At 42.8% G+C, this 15,551-nt stretch overlaps 1 protein-coding gene across 9 annotated transcripts in view; it reads left to right on the top strand.

Annotated features, from left to right (window-relative positions):
• Positions 1-15,551, top strand: part of POC1B (POC1 centriolar protein B) — a 92,117-nt gene that overhangs the window by 20,211 nt on the left and 56,355 nt on the right. For 8 of the 9 annotated variants that reach the window (XR_001624725.2, XR_001624724.2, XM_016425709.2 and 5 more), the window contains one exon: positions 4,210-4,389. The exons of the other annotated variant lie outside the window; for it this stretch is intronic. Coding sequence is in view for 6 of the 8 variants with exons in the window: in XM_016425709.2 (XP_016281195.2) it covers positions 4,210-4,389 (180 nt within the window). In the remaining 2 variants the exon portion in view is untranslated. The remainder of the gene's footprint in view (positions 1-4,209; positions 4,390-15,551) is intronic. 9 annotated transcript variants of the gene reach the window in all.

The raw sequence follows: 15,551 nt of genomic DNA, 5'->3' as shown, positions 1-15,551 counted from the left end.
TGACTAAGTAGTACCAGGTGACCAGGGCTTTGTCTGCACTGCAACAGGAAATCAAAAGACCTCCAGAAAGCAGAACCATTGTATTTTTCAGAGGAAAGAGGCAGAGGGTGTGGTGCGGATGGCGGGTGTTGGGGCAGAGGTTGGCAGGCAGGGCAGGGAGAGGAAGCTGGAGATCCGCTCAATTATTTCCTGTTTCCCTCAGGTAGTTCCCAAGTTTGTGGGGCTCCTGTTCTGCCTAGGCTTCAGGGTGGGAGAGACCCTGGCCCTGGCTTCGAAAGCCCATCCTCCTTGGCTGACAGCCTGGACTTAAATGTCACCCTTGAAAGGAAGGGCTGACATCTCAGGCTGGGCAGGGAGATGGTGCATTTATTACTGAGGTGCCTTCTTTTTTGTTGTTTTTTAATACTTTATTTTTTCCCTCAATTACGTATAAAAACAATTTTTACCCTTCAGTTTATTTTTTGTTTTTTTAATTTTGAGCCACATTTTTTCTTTCCCTTTTCCCTGAGCCCAGAAGCAATCTGATGTAGATTTTACATGTGCCATAGTGTCAAACATTTTTATTTTTCTTTCTTTTTTTTAAAGCTAGAAGATGAATTTATTATACTATTAAAAGGCAAGCAGTACATAATAGTGACTTACAGTTTAAGGGACAATCCCCCTTTTCTGTTCTCCTTTATCCAACAAATATTTTTCCATAGCAGTCACTTCTCAAACAAAAAAAAATGAAAGGAAATATAATATGTTTTGATCTGTATCCAGATTCTCTCAGATGGGTTTTTTTTTAAACCCTTACCTTCCATCTTAGAATCAAGACTGTGTCTCGGTTCCAAGGCAGAAGAGTGGTAAGGGCTAGGCAATGGGGGTCAAGTGACTTGCCTGTGGTCTTGTAGCTAGGAAATTTCTGAGACCACATTGGAACCCAGGACCTCCGGTCTTTAGGCTGGGCTCTCAATCTACTGAGCCACCCAGCTTCCCCAATATCATTTCTTTGTAGGTGAATGGCATTTTTCATCATGAGACCTTTGGGATTGGATTGTCTTGGATCCTTGTGTTGCTAAGAGTAGCCAAGTCTTTCACAGTTGATTTATCGTACAACATTGCTGTTTTTGTGTACAATGTTCTCCTTGTTCTCCTCCCTTCTTGCCTCCTTGAGGATACTTCTGCCCCCTGATCCTGAGGATCTTGTTGCCAAATGTGAGATTTAAAATGGTTGAGGTCTTAAACTGTAGTGATTAAAATAGTGGAAGATATAAATTGTGATAGATATAAGAGAGGGTGAGTAAATTTGACCGCAGAAAATATGTTTCACTACAGTGTCTTGGTTTTTAAATCAAATATAAGGTGGTCGCCAGGGAAATATTCCCAGTTATTCAAATACCCAAGTCAACTGGGTTTTATAGAGATTTTAATTAATACAAATGTGGAATTAAAGAAAAGAGAGAAAGAGAGAAAAAGGAAATAAGTATGAAGGGCCTTAAGCCAACATGGCCTAGACCTGAGTCTTAAGAGAGAGAGATCAGTCAGTCAGTCTTTTAACACTCACCACAAGGTCTGCCTAAGCAAGGATTTCTAGTGACACCAGGCCAGCATCATCTCAGCTGCTTTCACCAGCTCCCTCCTCCATCTGAATGCTTCAGAATGACCTTCTCAATCTGAATGTTTCAGAATGACTTCCTCCTCTTCTCTGAGCTGTTATTTTTAAGGGCAAAATCTCCTATGTCACCTCCCCTAAGTTCTTCTATCTACCAATTACTGTAGATGTTTCCCAAAAGACAGCCCATTTTGAATTCACAGCTGAGTAGATTAATCTCTTTAGTAAGTCAGAAAAAAAAATGCTGCTGTGTCTACTAATTTCATTAAGAGAAAACCTCTGAGTAAGTTTTCAACTTTTAGGTCTAAGTAGTTTACAAGTTGCCCCACCTTTATAGGCACCTAGCATCCCATTGTATCAATTCCAAAAATAGGCATGGCTCAAAGACCTCCTTTCCTTTATAAGTATGGTTTTCAAGTACTTTCATTGTTTAGCAAGGAGTTTTCTGCCCTAAAGCATTCTTAAGTACGGGTGGAATAGAGGTCCTCCCATAGCAAGGAGTTTTCTCCCCTAAAGCAGTCCCAAGTAGGGATGGGGTAGAGATCCTCCCATAGCAAGGAGTTTTCACATTCAAGTAGAGTTCTCACTATCTGGTAGGGAATTATTTCAAGTAGGGAATTGGAGGATTCCTCAATGTGGAGTAAAATTTTTAACATTCATAAGTCTGTGAAATTTTAAGGTTTACACAAATGTGGCCTTTCCCTGTTTCTGGAACCTTCCCCAGGCCTGGGCCCCCGATCCCAGGAGCTGCCCTGGGGAAAGGACAGATTCATACTTGGCTGTGCTCAACTGTTGAGTTAGGATCATAACATGGCAAACACCTGGGCTTTGGAGTCAGAGGACCTGGCTGGGGCTATGAAATGAAGGGCTTGGACTAGGCGGCCTTTGAAGGTGGGGGAGGGATTTCAGCTAAGGGAAGAGAGGAAACTTAGCCCTGAGCCCCCCACTCCCCTAAGGCAGTGATGGCGAACCTTTCAGAGACCAAGTGCCCAAACTGCACCCTCACGCCACATGTGAGCCATGCCACCTTACCCCAGCCAGGGGAGGGAGGAAGCACTCCCATTGGCTGCTGGGTAGAGGGGCAGGTCATGTGACAAATGTCCTCAGGCATGATGGAGAAGGGGAGGGAGCAGCCCCCTCTAGCACATGTGCCATAGGTCCACCAATATAGCCCTAAGGGATGCCACATTTCAGTAGCCTGGCTGAGAGAGCACTAGGCCAGGCACCAGGAGAACTGGCTTCTGTTCCCCACCCTGACACCTACTCTGTTTCCTCCTCTGACAAATGAGAGCACTGGCCGAGGCTTTTCCCCAGGTCTCTCTAGCAGGCCGGGAGTCCCTATCCTTTGGGCCTTCTTTTTCACTTTTATCTAGTTGCACATTTGTAGGGGTTTTTCTCGAGAGAAGCCTCATAAGCCAGTCCCTTCATTAGGATGACGATGCCATGAAGAATTCTACCAAGACAACAAGAAAAGCCACGAAAGGATCTCTCAGTTTTGCATCGAACAGCAAAGGGCCCTCATGTCTGAAGGTCAGGGGTGGACTCAGTACATTAGGGTTCATTATAGCAGGGACATAAAAGAGTGCCCTAACTCTCTTCCCATGGACAAATAGGCTATATAATGGGAGACCCGGAGAGACTGTTATGGAGGAATGCAAAGGGGAGCATGCTAGAGGGAAAGACTGGCCAAAGATTCCTGGTGGGACTTGGAAGGAGTGACTGAAATAGTGTTACGATGCTGAGGAGCTGAAAGTCCACCTGAAATCAGAGGACTGAGTTCAAATTCTGATTGCCCTTTCCTACCTTCTGGGCTCCGTATTTATCAAGTGAAATGCAGGAGGTCCTAGTAGTGGTGCCACCCCTTCCAGCCCTAAGTCTTGGCTCTTATCATTCATTTAAATGTCAATAGTTCCTAAGGAAGTTGACGAGTAAAACCCTGGACCAGCCTCTTGGGACCTTTTCTTCCTCCTCAGTAAAAGCAAGGCCTGGACCCAAATGCTGCTTTTCACTCCTTCTAGCCCCCTGCCTATAGCATGTGTCTGTTTGCTATAAATTAACTCCTTTCCCCTCTCCGCCTTCCACACCTTCCAGTAGCCAAGTTTTTTGGATGCCAGATGTAGACATAACTCACTGGGCGCATCGCTGTGATCAGGTACTCGTTTAGGGGCAGCTGGGTGGCTCAGTGGATGGAGAACCTGGCCTAGAGTCAGGAGATTCTAAGTTCAGAGTTGACCTCAGACACTTCTGAGCTGTGTGACCCTGGACAAGTCACTTAGCAACTCGCTTGTAACCGCCATTTTAAGAACCTCTTGTTTCCATCAGTACCCCCTCAAGAGCCTCACAAGGGCCGTGTGAACACCCGCCCTTCAAAATATCGTTTCCTCCATTTCTGGTTTCAAACAAAAATAGCCTGACGCGTGGGGGGGCCCTGAACCCACACCTCCTCGTCGCGTTGGTGGTTCTTTCTATGGGCAAAGCAAGTGCGGACATTCCGCGTGGTGGGAGATCTTTTCCGTTGTGCCGACTTCCGTGACAGGCGATTGTGGGCGCCTCCAAGAGGGCTTCCTCGAGCTGCCTGAGGCCTCTGTGTCAGTGTCTGTCCTCTGTGTCTCCAGGAAAGGGAAGTCTTCCGAGTTCAAAGCACACACTGCCCCCGTCCGAAGCGTGGACTTCTCCTGCGATGGCCAGTTTCTTGCCACAGCCTCCGAGGACAAATCCATCAAAGTCTGGAATATGTATCGGCAGCGCTTCCTGTATTCCTTGTACCGACATACCCACTGGGTGTGCTGCGCCAAGTAAGTGTCAAAGGGGCGGAGCAAACTGTGGGGCAAAATTTCGAGCAGCCGTAGTTAGAATCTCTTCACAATTGTTCTTTTTTAAAGCCCTTCCTGCTCCAAGGCAGAAGAGCGGTAAGGGCTAGGCAACGGGGTTAAGTGACTTGCCCAGGGTCACACGGCTAGGAAGCATCTGAGGCCCATTTGATCCAGGATCCCCCATCTCTATCCACTGAGCCACCCAGCTGCCCTCCACTTGCTTTTAATGCATGGAGAACAGAACAGAAACTAAGTGAAAAAAGTCACTTTTTTTTATCAGAATATCTCATTTCTTTGCAGGTGTCCTTTTAAAAAATAAGTAAATTTCCTAAATGAGCGTTCATTTGGCATCCTCACAGACAGGAAACCTAGGCTCCGAGAGCTCTCTCTGGCCTCTCCTGGCTGCCTGACCCCGGGCGAGTCACTAACCACCTCCTTCCCCTGGGCAGGTAGGTGGCTCTCTAAGACCAAAAGTTTCCGGGCAAGTGTCAACCTGCAAGAAATACCCCAAACAATGGAGAATTTTAAAAAACATTCCCCAGACTTTTGTCTTAGAATCAATACTACGTGTGGGTTCCAGGGCAGAAGGCCAATAAAGGCTCGGTAATGGGGGTTAAGTGACTTGCCCAGGGTCACACAACAAGGGCGTGTCCCGGGTCACCTCCAGGTATTGACAGTCTACCCACTGGGCCACCTCGCTGCGCTGAACATTTCAGAGTTGCAAAACTGTCCCAGTGTGGGAAGTAATTCGTTCTGCATAACCTTGAAGTCTTGAGGGTAAAGAACTTTGAGTGTGCAGTCTATCACCCAGCAGATGGCAGCCCTGGTATGGCGTGAATTCTTCATTCAGATGTGCGTGTGTGTGTGTGTGCGCACGCGTGTGTGTGTGCGTGTGTGTGTGCGTGCGCGCGTGTGTGTGTGTGCGTGTGTGTGTGTGTGTGTGTGTGTGTGTGTGTGTGTGAGAGAGAGAGAGACTGCGATCTGGAGGTGGGGAAAGGAGGGAAAAGCTAGAGCAAGGTCTGGACGGCCCGTGAGGGCTCCTCCGCACATGCCGCCGTGTTGGGGTGTTCGTGCCGCAGTGCCCGGCCTGTTCGGACCTTCTGTTCTCCGCCGGAGCTTTAGGCTCCAATGGGAGCGTGTGGCGAAACTACACCCAGGAGTCATTGGGAGGGTGGGTGGACGGACGGACGGAGAGAGAGACGGTGGGCCTGCAAAGAAGGCAGAGGCTGGACCCGGAGCTGACGAAGATGGATGGACGCATGAGGAGCTAGAGATCAGGGACAGGCAAAGCCTTCACTAAGCTCTCACCGTGAGCCCAATACAAAGGGTCCTCGCGGTCCGTTTTACTGGGAGGAGCCGACCCAGCCGGTGGTCCTGGAGGGCGGGCAGGGGGACGGGAAGGAGCATGAAAAGCCCACACAACCAGCGATGGAGCTGGGCCCTTCCTGAGAAGGGGGCCCAGGCAGGAGCTTCCTGCGGTCGGAGCAGAGGCCTCGGGACCCCGAGGTGGGAAGGCCTGGCGAGTCAGGAGCAGCGAGTTTACTGAGTGCTGAAGGACGCCTAAATAACGGAGTTAAGAATGGCTGCAACAACGTAAATATTTTTAAATTGGCAAAGGAAGGCAATGAAAGGAAATTACTAAGCAAAGAGGATACTTGAGACTTGTTTTTTTAAACTAGAAGGAGAGAGTGGAGACAGAGTCACGTACGTGCTGCAGAGTCGTCAAGTCATTCAAAGGGACAGTAAAGGGCAGCTAATAGCCCAATGGATAGAGCACCAGGCCCAGAGACCCACTGGAGGACCTGAGTTCAAATCTGACCTCCGTCTCTGCCTAGCTGAATGACCTTAGACAAGTCATGTAACCCCAGTTGCCCAGCTCTTACCTCTCTTCTGTCTTATGGTTGATACGCAGTATCAATTCTAATGCCAAAAAAGGGGCTTTTTTTTTTTAAGGGACTTGCTAAAATAAAAGTGACATCACTCTCACGAGAAGTTGTTCTAAATTAACTCCTTTAACTTACCCACCCCTGCTATTCATTTTTTTTAACCCTTACCTTCCGTCATGGAGTCAATGCTGTGTATTGGCTCCAAGGCAGAAGAGTGGTAAGGGCTAGGCAATGGGGGTCAAGTGACTTGCCCAGGGTCACACAGCCGGGAAGTGTCTGGGGCCAGATTTGAACCCAGGTTCTTCTAGGCATCATGCTCTATCCATTGAGCCAGCTAGTTGCTCCTTGGTGCATATTTTATGTCCATTTTGGCTGCCCTTCAGGTTTGCCCACCTGAATCAAGTATCTAACCCGCCTCACTCTGATGGTTCTGGAACCCAGAAACCCCTTCCGCTAGGAAGCCCTGGCTCTCCCTGCTAAGTGATTAGCCACAGCCACACGAGCAGGACGTAGAGCAGAAGCCAATTTGTGAACCATGGAGGAGGGAGAGGATGAGAGGTTCTGAAGAGCAATCTCGTGGACCAATGAAAAGCAGTGAGGGACAAAAGGAACGCACGCGAGACGCAGCCAAGCTCCAGAGGACTGTCAGAAACCAACACGAACCCAGAGAGAGCGCTGACCTCCCTCTGGTGATTTATTTTCGACAATAACTAGCACCGCGTTTGGACTGTCCTGTTTTGAGAGCTGGTGTCCTCTGTGAGACAATAGCGAGGAAATGGCCCCCCGACTGCCTGTGTTGGGAAGGGGCACTGCACCTGACCACGTACATGCAGAAGAAGGCAAGGCTGAAGGACTTGGAGACTACGTTTCAATTTATCTCAAGGAGAAAATTATTTTTAAAAACTGGAAAAAACCATTGATGGTACATTTATAAAAACAAAATTGGCAACAGGCCGACCACTGCTACTTCCTCGTTTGCTTACTTTCTCAAGTTTAAAAAATCCTTAAAAGAGGGGGCAGCTGGGTGGCTCAGTGGACTGAGATCCAGGCCTAGAGATGGGAGGTCCTGGGTTCAAATCTGGCCTCAGACACTTCCCAGCTGTGTGACCCTGGCAAGTCACTTGACCCCCATTGCCTAGCCCTTACCACTTTTCTGCCTTGGACCCAAGACACAGCATTGACTCCCAGACGGAAGGTAAGGATTAAAAAAAAAATCCTTAGAAGAGGGTTCTCTGCATGCATTAGGAGCATCCAGGATAAGAATAGGGGGCAGAAGTGAGCCATTTTCTCACTGGACTTCATCATACACTGAGAGTGTCAGAGAATATAAGAATCTACTGTTTCTACTATTTGTTGACTTCAACAGATCGTCTGAGAAGGGAAAGCACAATGAAGTTTTAACTGATTTCCTCAAATCAGGCCTGTGAAGATCCCTCACAGTTCTATCTGGGGTGCCGTAGTGTTGATCAGGTGACAATGAACCTCCAGCAAGGCATATTCCCTGAGATGTGCTCACCTAAGCCTCCACCAGTGCTGTGGATGCTCTGTGCAGAGACCAAACTGGAATGGGGCTCCCTGGCCTTGAAAAAGTTCTTCAGAAGTTCCTTTTCATAGATTATCTTGTGATCATTCCACTGAGCTCTGAACACTGCAACGTCACCTTAGTGGACTTCACAGCCTTTTTCTTTTTTTGCGAGCCAAGCCCTGCTTTCTCTCCTCAGCTGTTATTTTGGCAGGCATCACTAACATACTCCTAATTGGGAGAATGCTTTTATTGTGACAAAGAAAAATACACAAAAACAAAATATTGTGACAAACAACAAAAGGTCAAGCAGTTCTGTCCTGATGGGTCTTATAACTTTTCACCGAGTTAATCCTATTTCTCCTTTAAGATATGAGAAGGCAGGTCGGCTAAAAAGACATCCTAGTCATCCTCTTTCCCCCTAAAAGATGGCGACATATTGGGAGTGGATGGAACAATGCCGCGCTTAATGCTTTGCACATGATAGACACTCAGCAAATATTTGTTGAAATTAATTTAATTCCGGAGATGAAGACAGAAAAGATGGGAAACAATATCACTCTTTTTCATAGTTCCTTCATGGAATTAAATGTATTTATTATGGAACAAGACAGACAGCTTAAAGGGTCATGAGATCATCACAGACACAAATATTTGTTACCAACTTTCAATGTTTAGACTCGGGTTTATTAGCTCACTTCGGTAGTCAGCCTCCAAGCAATGGAGTTACATTACTAAACTCCTGAGAGTGTCTAAAAAACCCGAATGCCAGTTTATAGATTTGCCCCAGACCAATGAAAATCTCTTGTGGAAACAAATCAACGTTAAGGAAGTTGAATGATCTAAAGTAATAGTATCATCAAGCTATTAAAAAAAATGTGATTCTCCTAGACGTATCTATAGAAGATGTCTGTTTAAAGGGCAGATATACACATGTGCCTTACCAGGAAATCTTCCCTCTCTTGTAAAAGATAAATACAGAGTATTAGATCCTGGATTAAAAGTAGATACATCAGGGGTCATCTACTTCAGCCCTCTCATTTGACAGATGAGGAAACTAAGTCTCAAAGCTATGAAGTAACTTGCTTAAGTTTATACAGTTAGCAAGAAGCAGAAATAAAAACTAAAACCTGCCCACTCTAATAGTGGCAATTCTCATCTTCTATTCTATCTTCTACATTTAAGCATTCCTCATCCCCCCAGATATGACTTCTAGTTAATAATTATTTTATATTTCACTTAACAGGAAAATGTGTTATATTCTCTTATAGAATATAAGCTCTTTGACTGTAAGGAGAATCTCACTTTTGCCTCTGTATCCCCAAAGTATCTGTTTTTTTATTTTAATTGAAAAAATCTTTTTTATTATATACTTAGTAACCACCACCACCAAAAGATATTTAGTTAAACAAACGCATAGTAAAGATTATGTGCAAGACCAGAAACTCTACATTGCTTAGTGTTTGTTTAAAAATATGTAAATTAAATGTGTGCTAATAGAAACATCTTCAAATAAATATTTGTTTTACTTGTATACTTTTCTCTCTTGATTTTGTGTCTGTTATTTTTTTTTAAATCATGGTATATAATATTCTTATTCGCTTTTCTTCCCCCTTCAACTCATCCCATATTTCCCTTATTTTCTTGATATTTCCAGTATTTGTCATTTCAATAACATAATACAATCCATTACATTCAAATGTAATCGATTTAGCATTTCTCCTGTTCATTGCATTTGTGTTATTTCCAGTTATTTTGTCATAATAAATCTTCCATGAATATTTTCATACAAACACAGCTTTTTACCCTCTTAATTAATGCATTTAGAGCCTAACCCTAGCAATAGGATCTCTAGGCCAATGAGCATGAACAGTTTTACAGCTCTTAATATAGATTTTCATCTTGTTTTCTTTTTTTAAAAATTCACAACTGCTCTAGCAATGTAATATTAGGCCCATTTCTCCATGTTCCTATCAGCATGTAAGCTGATCACTTTAGCTGGACTGGTTCACAGTTAACATATATTACCAGTGTAAAGATGAATTTAGAGTTGTGACTTAAAATCTAGATTTAGTTGGTTACCAGGGGAAATCCCAAATAAAATACCCAAGTCAGTCTGTTATTTTGTGGTAATTTAATTAATATAGAGGGAAGGAATTAAGGAGAGGGAAGGAAGGGGATATAGGATTTCTTCCGCCTGGCCAGGGGGAATTTAAAAATCCCTGCCTTTAGGTCTCTGAAGAAGATTAGAGGCTTCTAAGAGGATGAAGTTGGAAAGTAAAAGAGGAAAACTCAGCCAGAAACTTGCCACTGAACTGGATAATAGCTTTTAGCCACGCTAAGATGCCAAAAGGCTCAGCAAATTCCTCTCAGCTAACTCTCCACTGCCAATAAGGGAAAGAGAGTATTCCCTGAGAGATGAAAAATCCCAAATAATAGACCTTTCACCCTTGTGTCTCCTCCTTTAAACTTTCACATCTACCAATCACATAAAAGGCTTTCTCCAGGACTGCCCATACTTTTAGTTCTCACCTTCTTTGATTAGATTTTTGAATTACTTAACACTTCTTTGTTAAGTTCACCTTTTGTTAGTTACTTGACCTTTTTTGATTAATTTAACCTTTATAGTTACTTACCACCTTTTTGTATTAAGATCTAAAAATCAACTTAGCTTAAGTTCAAGCTTCACAATAAGGTGAGAACTAAGTACCTTCATTGTTCAATCAGGAGATTACAACTTTTTCTTCCCCTAAAGTAAGGTTTAAGTAGGGTGGAGTAATTTAAAGTTTACACCAGGACCATATTTTGCTAGAATGGTCCTTAGGCAGCAGGCATAATCTGCTGCCAGGACTGTTCTCTTTCTAAAATCAGTCTTTCCAGCTTGGTCATTCCCAGTGGAACTTTTGTTCCAGTGCTGCAACCCCTCAGGGATGCAGGATTATCCCCATAGTATGATGAGTGTTAAGGTAAGACTTTTGCTGAATATTTATGTTCTCTAAGCCATTGTTGTCCGACCAGAAACTCTGTTTGGATTATGTGTATGCTTAGGCTTAGAACTACTGCTAGCCTTATGCAAGTGTGGGGGTTGACTTTGTAGTTACTTGAAAGAGATATGCCTAATCATGTACACTGCAAGAACAGAATTGATGAAAAACCTGAGGAGTCCAGAACACATTGGTAGTGGGATGGGCAGCCCACTGAGTTATTCCATCAGCATATACATGGTGTCCCCAAAGTCTTAGTGCCTTTTACAAAAAGAAGCTTTAAACTACAACTGACACTTTCGAGACTGTGTGTCTGTGTATGTGTGTACACATACATGCTACTGACACAATGAATTGAGGCCACAATTAAATAAGAGGACATCAGCTTGGTCTTATAAGGGGGAAAAGGGGTTAATTATAAAAAGGTTAGGCTGGATTATTTTAAAATAAGATTGCCAGAAATTTAATTAATTCCAAAGAGATTTATTTACAATTTATTTACAAAATATAGAAAGAGTGAAGTTAGAAAATGAGAGAGGGGATAGGGTAAGATATCTAGCTTAAGCACTAAGTATTTTAGTCCTTAACCAGAGAGGCTTCAGCCCTTGTAGCCAAGGATGTGGGGATGCAGGAAGCCTCTCTCAAGAGGATAGGTCTCTCCTGAGGCTAGTCTACAGAAAATCCAGGAAAGGAGTCACTTACTATGTGTCTGTCCAAAGGGAGAGATTCAAGGACAGTCTCACCACATACAGGGTCTCAGGTCCAGTCAGCAGATTCTTCACCAGCCTCCAACTCCAACTCAGAACTCCAGAAGAAGTCGAGGTTCTTTCCGAAGATCTCTCAGAAGAAGAAGATCTCTGAAGATCTCAGATGAATCTCCCACGAATCTCACCACAGAAAGTTGTAACTCCCTTTTAAAGACACTTTTCTTTTGCGTCGCTTCCTGTGCCTTCCCCCACCCTTTACATGGACAAATCATAGTCTAATGCCTTGCTTAGGACTGCCCTTGGGGCAGTTAGTCGATTCTGACTTGTCACCCTCTATTGCACATGTGGGTCACAGACCTCCCCCACTCAAGGGTAAGTAGAGTGTTTACACTTTTGGTGATTAAATCTAAAATTGGGCAGGGGAGTTAATTTAATCTTCATAATCAGGGGAGAGATTTAATTTAATCTTCACAGTCTCTACTCAAGAAAATGCACAGAGTTTTTTTTAATGAGTCCAAGTTTCCTGCTATTGTCAAGTTCAGTTCTCTCCTGGTGATGATGGCATGTGGCTAAGAATCCTGAGATATGATGGTTTTGAAAAGTAGTAGTTTACCTGAAAGGCAATTGAATGATACACAGTGAGTCTAAGTCAGCCTACAATATTTTACCAACAGTATTTGGCGGTGAGAGAAGGCTTCAAAGACTTCACTTGAGTTCCTAGAAAAGGGAATTAGCTGCTTGGGTAACAAAAGTGAACAATAACAATCTCCCACAGAATATTAACGCTCTCTGTAGAAAGGCTTGAGACTGTTGGGTGCATCTCCCAAGAAAGAATTTATGGCAGGACAGAGAACAGTATTTCATAGAATAAGATGTGAGATCTTATCCTCCAGTGTAAGGGTGAGAGTCTCCTTATGTAGGATAATAGCAATGGCTAGCAACAGCAGCTTGGATAGGTTGATTTCTAACAATCCTTTCAGTTCTAGTATATTAGGAAAATTTCCAAACAAATAGAGAACTTGGATGGTCTTTTATAAGCCAGTCTGATAAGATAACAAGGTAACAAAACCTTTAGATTTTTTTCTTTCTTTCTTTCTTTTTAAAGTCAACAAGCATTCATTAAGTCCTTACAAGGAAGTGCCAGGTACTGTGCTAAGTGCTATGGAAAAATAGGTGAGACTGATAATGGGGTCAAAGTTCCATTTCAGCCACACTGCCCTCTCCTGGTTTTCCTTATCAAGCAATCTACAGGGATTTTCCCTGACTCTGCTCTGAACCTTCCCCCTTCTCTCCCCTCTCCTTTCCTCCCCTCCCCTCCAAACACCCTTCCAAATAACTCAATAGCTCTTCAAATACCTGTTTCCAGGTATTCTCTCCATGTAGGTGATTTTAAATTCATATAACTGTCTCTCTTGAACTATAATCAAATGGCATCTGTCTCTTGAATGCATCAGAGAAACCTCAAATCAAATATATCTAAAATAAAATTCATTTTCTTTTCTGCCCCTCCTCAAAACATCCCTTATTAAGGCCAAGGACAGTGCCATATTCCCAGTCAGCCAGATTTATAACTTCAAAACTTTCCTTAATTCCTTCCTCTCCATCCACTACCTCCTGCGAAAGTTGTGGAGTCTTGACCATTCTGCTTCCACCTCCAGCCCCTTTCTCCACTCAAGCACTACTCATCACATCTTGGCATGGCTGTTACAGCCTCCTAATTGGCATCCAGTGGGAAGCACCAGCTTAGTAAACCAAGCACACAGTAAGGAATAGTTTTCTTTGTTGTTGTCTAGTAGTTTTCAGTTGTGTCTGACTCTTCATGACCCCATTCGGGGTTTTCTTGGCAGAGATACTGGAGTGGTTTGCCATTTCCTTCTCCAGCTTATTTTATAGATGAGGAAACTGAGGCAGACAGGGCTAAATGACTTGCCCAGGGTCACACAAGTAAGTATCTGAGGCTCCATTTGAATTCAACTCTAAACCAAACACTCTATCCACCGTGCCACCAACCTGCCCCTAGCTCTTCTCTTCTGGACCTAAGAAAAGTGTTAGGCAGAGTGTGAAAATGCAGAAGGATCCAGTGGAGTGGGCCTTCAAGGTGAGAGTTTCTTCCATCTTCCCTTCATTTCTATGTGACTGCAAAAGCCATCTACCATCCACCCAAGTCAGAGCAGGTGCCAGCCCTACTCAAAATTGTACCCCTTCGTCTTTTTTCTTAACCTTTCCCTTCCATCTTAGAATCTAAACTGTGTGTTGGTTCCAAGGCAGAAAAGGGCTAGGCCATGGGGGTTAAGTGACTTGCCCAGGGTCACACACCTGGGAGGTGTCTGAGGCCGCATTTAAACTCAGGACTTTCTGTCTCTAGCCTTGACTCTCAAACCACTGAGCAACCTAGCAGCTTCCTCCCCATTGTCTTAAATAATTTTTCCCTGTTAAATCACTCCCTTGCAATGATTTTATGCAAAACCTTTCCAACTTTGTAATCAAAATTGTCCATAAATTCTGTTGCCTGTCATTCTTTCTCTCCTTTGGTCAAAAGCTCTTCCCTTAGACATGGTCATCATGTCTAGGCATCATCTTCACTGTTCTTAGTGTTTGATATGACCTTTTATATCAAGATCATGAATCCTTTTGGAGCTGATCTCATAATGTGAAGTGTTGGTTACACTGAATTTGTTGTACCAGACCACTGCCCAGTTTTCTTAGCAGTTTTCTTGTCAAAGAGTGAGTTGTTACCACACAGTAGTTGTTTGTATATTGGGATTTATGAAACACTATTCTACCAAGACTGTTTGCTTCTACATTTTGGGTACCTAAATGTGCCACTGGCCAACTTTTCTATTTTTAACTGATGGTAAATATTTTTAATGTTGACCACCTTTAGTATAATCGAAATTTTGGCCTTGCTAGGCCCCTTTTTGTCCTTCAAATTTTTTTCATTATTTCCTTTGAGATTCTTGACCTTGTGTTACTTTAGATGAATTTTGATTTTTTTCCCCTAGTTTTGTAAATCCTTGGTGGTTTAATTAGCATGGCACTAAATAAGCAATTTCATTTAGGTACTATTTTCTTCTTTTTGTTATATTTCTATAGGTCAACCATGAACAGTTATTATCTCCCCAGTCATTTAGGGTTGACTATTTTTGTGTGTATAATTTATTCAACTTTCTTTCCTAGGGATATTCATATAGTATGCATTTTGGTAACTAGACTCCTATTTTATAAGTTTTGTGGTTATTTTGAATAGAATTTCTCTTTTTTAGCTATTCCTGTTGGATGTGGCAATATACAAAAAGATGATGGGTTTATTTCGTGTTCTACCACTCTTCTGACATTATAGTGGAATCTTCTGGGTTCTTTAAGTAATTGTCCTCTTTTCTACTAAAAGCAATAATTCATTTCTTCTTAGACTGTGCTCATTCCCTGAACTTATTTAGTTTTTTTTTATGCTAGCTGCCATTTTGGCATAAATTATATCAAGTAACAGTGGTTGACAATGGACATCATTGCTTTATCCTTGTTCTTGTTAGGATGGCTTAGTATTTCTCAATTGCAGATGATACTACCTTTTGGTTTTAGATAGAAATGATTGATCCCATTAAGGAATAGTCCATTGATTCTTATATTTTTTACCATTTTTAACATAAGTAGGTGGTATATTTTGTTTTAAAAAAAAAAAGTCTTTCTGCATCTGTTGATAAAGTCAATGTGATTTTCATTGATTTTGTTAATTTCATCAGTTACATTTGTAGTTTTCCTAATACCAAACTCATCCTATATTCTTGGTATAGATCTGACTTGATTATACTATATTATATTTTGGTTATGTTCTCTTTCCTGAGAATCTTCTTCCATTATTTTTGCATATATATTCATTAGAAATATTGGTCTATAGTTTTTCCCCCTACTTTATTATCTTTCTTTGGTTCAGATATCAGGACTATATTTGCCTCACAAAAGGAGTTTGGCAGGATTCCTGATTTCCCCATTTTTGTAAACAATTTATGTAACATTAGAATTAATATTCTGTGAATGTTTAATCTAA

Source organism: Monodelphis domestica, chromosome 5 (assembly GCF_027887165.1).
Source record: "Monodelphis domestica isolate mMonDom1 chromosome 5, mMonDom1.pri, whole genome shotgun sequence".
Taxonomy (NCBI): Eukaryota; Metazoa; Chordata; class Mammalia; order Didelphimorphia; family Didelphidae; genus Monodelphis; species Monodelphis domestica.
Note: the sequence above shows the minus strand (reverse complement) of the source record. Positions and strands in the feature narration are given on the sequence as shown.